Source organism: Nelumbo nucifera, chromosome 4, assembly GCF_055504915.1.
Source record: "Nelumbo nucifera cultivar China Antique chromosome 4, China Antique-T2T, whole genome shotgun sequence".
In the NCBI taxonomy this organism is placed as follows: Eukaryota; Viridiplantae; Streptophyta; class Magnoliopsida; order Proteales; family Nelumbonaceae; genus Nelumbo; species Nelumbo nucifera.
Window position 1 is genome coordinate 77,745,673 of NC_142652.1, and position 8,634 is coordinate 77,754,306.

Here is an 8,634-nt window from a genome sequence, read left to right on the forward strand (position 1 = left end):
GTCAACCTCACTCTCAGTCTTTCTCTCAATCTCTCTGGAATTGGGTAATCACTCTCAGCCCGTTGGGGATTCGGGTCTCCGACGGGGAATTCATCCCCGTTAGGGTCGGGGATGGAGGGGGATTCCTTTCCCCGCCAGGGATCGAGGATGGGGATGGGGGGTAATTTGGGGGTTAGTGTCGGGGATGGGGAATGTAATCCCTACCCCGAACCCGCCCCATTGCCATTCCTAGTTAAAATGCCAACATAATCCCTTTTAAATGGTGTTGAAAATTTGAATATGTTATTTGTTGTCCATGTGAGAACGCCATCATGGGGAGAAATTGGCTTTGCCAATGGGGATAGAAAATCACCGACAAAGTAAAATCATCACCAGATAATGTCATCATCGAAAAAAATAGTATTGAAACGCTATCATAGTTCCTTTTAAATGATGCCCATGTGACAATGTTATCGTGGGAGAAGTGGCTGGTCCCTTGACTAACTTAATAACTTAAATGGCATTAATCATACCGTATAAGTTTAACTAACGAAAGGGTAGTTTTGGCATTATGTAATGTTTAACTGACAGAATACTAATGGATGGGCCCAAGTGAATATTTTTGAAAGTTCAGGTACTCAAGTGTTGCAATTGAAAGTTCATACTACCTATCTGTTACAACCCCAAGTACAAGGCACCTATCTATAATTTACCCTATATATCTATACTATATTAAAGTGATTAGGTCCCATGTCAGCAACCCTCTCCTTCTCCAATTCCCCCTTCTCTCCTCTCTCCTTTCTCCCTTACCCCTTTCTAGCCCTTCCATGTAGCCACGTGGCAGCCCTCTCTTCTACATTAGAGTGCCACTCCAAATCTCTCTCTCATGTTCTCAATCACTTAGCCAATCCCCTCCTAAAATTTCTCCTAAACTATCTCTCCTACCTAAAATTCTTCCTAAAACACCTCTTAATCTATATTGCCACGTGTAAGGATGGCAATTTTCCCCATTTCCCTGATCCCCGTGGGGATCCACCCCGAATGGGGCGGGGATGGGGGATGATTTTCCCCCTACGGGGACAGGGATGGGGAAATTTTCATCCCCGTTAGCAGGGATGGGGCGGGGATGGAGAGAGGCACTCCCTACCCTGCTGGGACCCCGACCCTTGCCCCATGGGATCCCCACTAATATATATGTATATATGTATGCATACGTTATATATGTATATGTGTACACATACATCTATATATTAATATTTTTTAAAATATTGTTGAATAATTTCTAATGGGATTGTAAATTTTAATTATTTTATTTTTATTTTTTAAATAAAATAAAAAATAAAAACAAAATGGTTAACATTATAAAAAATCACAGGGAATGGGGATCCCTGCAGGGATGGGGATAACCTTGTCCCCGTTAGTGGTGATGGGGATTTTCGTGGGGATGGGGATGAGGAGAGGCTCCCCCGTCCCCGCCCCACCCCATTGCTATTCCTAGCCACGTGACATCCCTCTCTTCTTACCTAGAGTTCCACTCAAACTCTCTCTTTCTCTCTCTCTCTCTCTCTCTCTCATGTTACTAATCCGCTCGACCCCCTCCTAATATTTCTCCTAAACAATCTTTCCCGTCTAAAATTCCTCCTAAAACACCTCTTAATCTATATTACAAACCATCTAAAAACCAAAAAACATGGATAAATTAATTAATTAAAATAATTTGGGTAGTTAAACTAAAATTGTGAAATATTTTTATATTTTCAATAATTACTGATATTATTGAATATTATTTAGTAAATATCAACACCTAAACTACAATTTTCGTAATTTTGGTAAATTGAAAATTTTAATTACTAAGAATTACTTGATGAAAATTTTGGTAATTTAATTTCAGGTTTTGAATTAATTATTGAAATCAATAATTAGTAAAAAATTAATAATTAATTAAAATATTAATAAATACAAATTTAATAATTAAAACTTATCAGTAATTTTAGCAATAAGTAGTTATTGGCATATTCAGTAATTTTGGTCAATTTATTAATATTAAATGATATTATCGAATAATAATTAAAAATTTTCAATATTTTTTAGTGGATAATTAATTTCAATAAATATAAGTTTATGTTTTATATTTTCAGTAATTTTGATATTTACTATAATTTTTGAGCAATAATTAGTGACTTTGTTAATTTAGTGAATTTTTTAATAATTTCCATAAGTATTGGATACTACATTTATAATTACCATAATTAATGGAACTATATCTATGAGTTTGGGGGGTGTTAGGGGTTTGGGATGACCCTCAGGGTAGGAATGGCAATGGGCGAGTTTAGGGTGGGGATCATACTCCCCATCCCAACCTTGAGTTTTAAATTAATCCATGTAAAAAATTTTAGCCCGCATCCCCAGTCCTCGACAAAGAGGGCTTCCCCATCAAGGACCTGAATCCTTGAATTTTTTAATTAAAAGTTTATTTTTAGAAAGGTATTTATTTAAAATAAAGGAAAAAATTAAAATGCAAATAATGTTTTAAATATAAGTGAGATATATATATATATATATATATATATATAATATAAATAATATTATTAATAACATAAATAATATTATATACACATATATTTAATATATATAATCGGGGTTGGGGTGGGGTGAGGATGTGATTGATATATATATAAAATAGTGGGGCCCGTACAATACACGAAATTGGACTTAAAACTTATTATTCTATGAAGCTACAATGACCCGAGGTAGGGATGACTAAGGGTGTCAATGGACCGGTTTTGGATTGGACCCCGGGCCAACATGACATATTGAATTGGACCAGTCTGGTCCAAAATATTTATTAGATTGGATTGGACTTGGTCCGTCCGTAACAAATTTATATTGGATTAGGTTGGATTAAGCCAATATTTGGGTCCATTGATATAAGATAAGAACCGGGTTTGGATTGACACTAATCTAAATCAAAATAAATTTGAACAGATTGGATGATCCATACATTGAATTGGACTGATCCAAATTGGTCCAAGTTCCAAAGCATTCATTGAATTGGATTGGACCTGGTCTATTTATAATGGACTCACATTGGACTGGATCGGATTGGACCAAATCCGGTCCAATTGACACCCCTAGGATGACAAATATATTTGCCCGGCTGGGCCATGTTAAGCATAGCAAATATATTTGCCCGGCCGAGACCGGCCTGCTTTTTAAGTTTATGGGCACAAGCCGCACAACCTAATCAGACCACTGAGCTTAACAGGCTTGGTCAAGACGTAAAAATTTTACCCAATTCTCAAATCCATAGTATATTGAAATATAATACGTGAAAATGTGTAAGTGTACATGCTCATATAAAAACCAGGTTTAATCAGGCCAGGCCAACATTGGGCTTAAGTGCTTAACCAGGCTAGACCATATGTAGAAATTGGCCTAGCAACCCTAGTATGAAATTGAAACCCTAAAACCTAAGCACCGATGGAATTCAAAGGACCTTTCGGCGTCGTCACCATGCTACCCTCACAAAGAATACTCCATAGTCTCCAGAGTGTCTGTGTTCCCTCCCCACCGTGACGAAGCTGCGTTGTGGTGATCCATTGAATCAGCAATGGCGGGAGGAAAGATCAAGAAGGAAAAAGCATCTCGCGCAACAACGAACCACTTACAAGGTGGGATTCCTTTCCACAAGTCAAAAGGACAGCACATACTGAAGAACCCTCTAATTGTCGACACGATTGTTCAGAAATCAGGAATTAAGAACACAGATGTGATCCTCGAAATCGGTCCAGGTACGGGAAACCTCACCAAAAAGTTGCTCGAGGTCGGGAAGAAAGTAATTGCCATCGAATTGGATGCTCGCATGGTTCTCGAATTGCAGCGTCGCTTCCAAGGGACACCCTTCTCGAATCGTTTGACGGTATGATTTGTGTATTTATCATCAGTTTTTTTCCATATCTCCTTCCCCTTTAATTTTTGTTGGTTTCTTTACTCGATTCTCTGTGTCTGGTTAACTAGCTTCAATGGATAACCGGCTACTTTATTCTCCTTTGAAGCTCTAATTTTGGACCGCAGCTTGCACTACTCGTTTAGCTAAAGTCAATATGTATTCCTTCCATATGTATAGACTTCAAATTCTTCCTTTGCGAGTATTCAAGTGCAACAGGTATTATAAAGCCATAATAACTCTTGGACCGAGGAGATGTCGGATACCCACCCCCACTGTGTAGCTGCTGTGGTTGTGGTTATGTTTTACGTAATATTATTTGTGCATCACCTAACGCCACAGGGTCCGGTAGACATTTTGAGAGGGAATACCATTTTGATATTGTGAAGGTCCCCAATACATCTTGAAAACATATAGCTCCGATCTGTACCAAGTTTTCAAGAGGGTCTAGTAGAGCTTTGCTTGGTCCTTCGAAGATTCAGCTTTAGCATCAGTAAATCAGCAACCTTCCTCCATTCAGTGACAGGATTCTTGGCTTCAATCACCAGTTTACTTGCCCAGTGTTCTCTTCCAAAGTTAACAGCCAAGGAGGACTTACCTTTGCTTGGTGCCAAGACCAAGAAGTTTAATTCTGGAATCCCAGTTCTGTTTTCAGATTCCAGAAAACTCTTCTTTTCTTCTTCTATAGACTTCACCTTTTCTGTCTTTCGTTGCTTCAAAAAATCCTCCAATACTCCAGTCACCTGTTGCCAACCTTGACCTTTCCTTCCTTCAGGGAAGCAAACCAGCTGTTTCCCCTAGCAAAGAACACCAAGAAAGCAATCATAGTTGTCAAGGCAACGTCTAGGCGACAAGGCACCCTTGGAGGCTCCCCTCACCCAATCGCCAAGCAATTTTGCATACTGTGTAATAAAATAATTTTATGTTGTTACTTTTTTGAGATTATAATTATAAAATAGACATTATTAAAGAAAAATATTCATTTTTTGTGTTTATAAACTAATTTCTTTCTATTATTCTTATTTGTTATGGTTTAATCAACACAAACATTGCTAACTGCTGTATTGAACCCTCAATGACTTCAAAATCTGAACCAATAAGTAAGGGAAGAACTTAAAATTTTGCCTTTTCTTCTTCTTCTTCTCCTTCCTCCACCTTTTCTTTTCTTCTTTTCCTATAACAAAAATAGGGGTTCAGCGGGAACTACCCTAGGATATGTGATTTTTACTTAAAAAATCCCATCACCTAGGTGACAAGGTGGCCCCCTGTCGCCTAGCCTCGCCTTGGTGCCTTGAAAACTCTGAAAGCAATGAAGCTCCCTTTGGTATTTCTTCTGCACTCAACCACATATCTTCTCCCTGAGTCTGTAGTCCTCTCCTTTCAAAAAACCTGCTTACCTTTGGAAGCTGCCACTGAAAGAAAAGATCTCAACCAGTCCATCACTTTTATGCCTTCCACTAACACTCTTCACTTCTCTAATCTACAAATTTAGAAGCCCTTTGATCCTCATTTCCTCAAACAAGAAGTCTTGCCTCCATTGTCAAACTTCTCCATCACCTTGTATCCACAAACCCTTCCTCCATCACTAACTCTTTCCAGAGTGGATAAGATGATTGGCCTTTCAAGTTGATACAGCTGCGGATGTGATGCAGTTGTCTATGGCACAACCTTCAATTAGTCATTTTGCTCTTGTTTAAGCCAAATATAGCTTAACAAAGAATTCTATAGCATTCATGATATTTTATTTGCTTAGAGGACCCATATCATGTAGAATACCAACCTGGTATCTATGCAGGAGAGATGAGAACTTGATAACTAGGATAGACCTTTTTAAGCCCTTAGGGGAGGGTTCTTTCCTTTCTGAAATCATGGATGCTAGCCTGTAAAACTTTTAGAGGAATTTCCTACGGTCCTACCAGAAATCTCTGGAGATCCTCCAATCTAAACATTTTAGACCCTCATACAAGATCAATATTATTGTCATTCCTTGCATTGAATTCAAACTGTAGTTTTACACTTCGATGGAAGTTCCATGGGGAACCTGGGGTCCCCAAGTACAGCACATATTGTTGGGAGTTGGGATATTCCTCAAGGCTGTTGGTGCTACATGGTTTTTTTTAGTGGGCGCCAATAGGAGAGGCTGACTCAAGTCACTCAACAGAAGCAGAAGTTAGAGCTCTGCTTGTTGGTCTTCTAACAGTCAAGTGTCTCCAGATTACATTGTTAACTATTGGAGACTTGAGAAATGCAATATTATCAGTGGTCCTTGGAGATTGTCACACTTTCTTAATGAAATTAAAGAAATCCTATCTCAGCTGAACATCAAATTAGACAGATCCCAAGGGAACTAAATCATGCGCTGATGGACTAACTAAATCGGGATTAAGTTGTCCTCATTGTATGGTGGCAACTGACAACATTATGCCAAATTTTACTTTCTTTTAGTTGGATTGTGTGTCTTCATTTACTAATTACTACCATGTAGCTTGTATATCCTCTCATACTCACTCTTTTGTTCTTTAAATATAGTGAGGTTACTCTTTCTAAAAGGACATGCCCTGGCATGCAAACCTCAAAGCAAAAACTTTTTAAAATCAGGAAGTACTTAATCCGTGTTTTCTCTTCTTTAGATCTACTTTCTTGAATTGTCCAAGTAATTATAGTATTGATGACAAAATCAACACTGTTATCTTCAAGGAATGAACTAATTAGAAATTTGCTTTTAAGTTTGAACTGTGGTCCTGTGTAAGGGGTGTATGTTTGTGTCAATTTTATGGTGATTGAACCTTTTTGTAAATGTCATCAACCTTATTCTGGTATTCTTTCTGTTTTTTTTTTTTCGAGCTTCAGATTGATCAAATTTTCCCATTCTATGTACTTGCTTGTTTTTCAACAGGTCATCCAAGGTGATGTGCTCAAGTGTGATCTTCCCTATTTCGATATCTGTGTGGCAAACATCCCTTATCAAATCTCTTCTCCTCTCACCTTCAAGTTGTTGTCGCATCGACCAGCTTTTAGGTGTGCTGTTATCATGTTCCAGAGAGAATTTGCCATGAGGCTTGTCGCTCAGCCTGGAGATAACCTCTATTGCCGCCTTTCAGTGAACACACAGCTGCTGGCCCGTGTTAACCATCTCCTCAAAGTAGGAAAAAACAACTTCCGCCCTCCACCCAAGGTGGATTCCTCTGTGGTTCGAATTGAGCCAAGAAAGCCACTTCCCCCTGTGAATTTCAAGGAATGGGATGGGTTAGTCCGAATTTGTTTCAATAGGAAGAACAAAACTCTAGGTTCAATTTTTAGGCAGAAGACTGTTCTCTCTTTGCTGGAGAAAAATTACAGAACTTTGCAAGCTTTACAACAATTACAAAGAGGGCATTCGGAAGATACAGAGATGGATGTATCTGTTCTTGGTGACACTGGTGAGGACGTTAGTATGGATATCGAAGATGAAAGGGATGAAGACGAGATGGAAGTGGAGAATGGTGGTGCAGGAGGCGAGTTCTCAGAATTTAAAGAAAAAATTTTGGGTGTGTTAAAGCATGGAGATTTTGAAGACAAGAGGTCTTCCAAACTCACACAAGTAGATTTCTTATACCTCCTGTCTTTATTTAACAAGGAGGGGATACACTTCTCCTGATTTAGAGACTAGTGGTTACTTAGAGTTATTACAAGCTTCTTATTTCCAATTTTGTTTTCTTGTTCGCCTTTTTAACTAGAAAGTATTTTTTTTTTTGATAAAGAAAGAATTGATTTTGTTCTGGGGAGAGAACTCCCTAATTAGTATTGTAATGCAATTTTACTTATATCAAGTTCTTGGATTTTTTATTTTATTGAATATTGTTATATCTTTTTTTTTATTTACGTTCTACCCTTCTAGGATGACGGTTTCACTTTCAATTCCCCGAAAACAAATTGCATTCTAGGGCACCGCCATCAGGTTTTACCAAAATATGTAGTGTAGTTCCTCTAACAGTGGAAGTATTCACTTGGCTAATGTCTATTACAAAGATCTTAACTTGACACCAAGAAAACTATAAAGTTGAGTTACAATATGCAAATGCGATGTGTGTTGTATAAATGAGCCGAGGGAGGATAATGGTTTTTTTCAATGTTTTTGAACTGCTGTTGACCCGGACGGTCGGACCATTCGGCCCGGAAACCATCCAAGCAACTGGTTCTATTTTACCCTTAACCCGCTCTTGGATAAAAAACTATTGACTTTGTCAGAAAACCGCTGACCTGGGCGGTTGAACCATTGATTCGTTTGACCTGGACAGTGGTTCACGGTTTGAGAAATTGCAGAGGGAGAAACTCTGAATCTGAGACATGAACTCAGATCTGATATCCAGGGAGAGAAGAAGAAAAAGTTGCAGAGATCTGAGAAAAAATGAAAAATCAATCTCAGATCTGAGATCCGAGAACTCATATCTCAGATATCAGATCTGTCATCTGCATTGTTACCGCTGTTGCCATCTCATCGTCGCTGTTGCCGTCATCGCCGCCGGTGAGCGTGGAATCATTCTCCTCCTCTTCCTTCTTCCCTCCTTCCCTCTTTCTTTCTCTGAGTGAATCAGTTAACGTACCAATTGAGCTTAGCAATATAAGTTGTTTTTCTTTATCACCATTTTATTTTGGGCGCTTTTGAGGCAAATTCACCAGTGACTGCAATCATGGCCTCATGGGCTATCTTTTCTGTTTGCGTTGTAGGG

The 8,634-nt window shown here is 38.5% G+C and overlaps 1 protein-coding gene across 1 annotated transcript; it reads left to right on the forward strand.

Annotated features, from left to right (window-relative positions):
• Nucleotides 1–3,375: 3,375 nt before the first annotated feature.
• Nucleotides 3,376–7,755, forward strand: LOC104605087 (ribosomal RNA small subunit methyltransferase-like). The gene is made up of 2 exons (XM_010269704.3): nucleotides 3,376–3,898; nucleotides 6,822–7,755. The coding sequence occupies exons 1-2, from the start codon at nucleotides 3,590–3,592 to the stop codon at nucleotides 7,560–7,562; spliced, it is 1,050 nt and encodes a 349-aa protein (XP_010268006.1). The 5' UTR covers nucleotides 3,376–3,589; the 3' UTR covers nucleotides 7,563–7,755.
• Nucleotides 7,756–8,634: the final 879 nt, after the last annotated feature.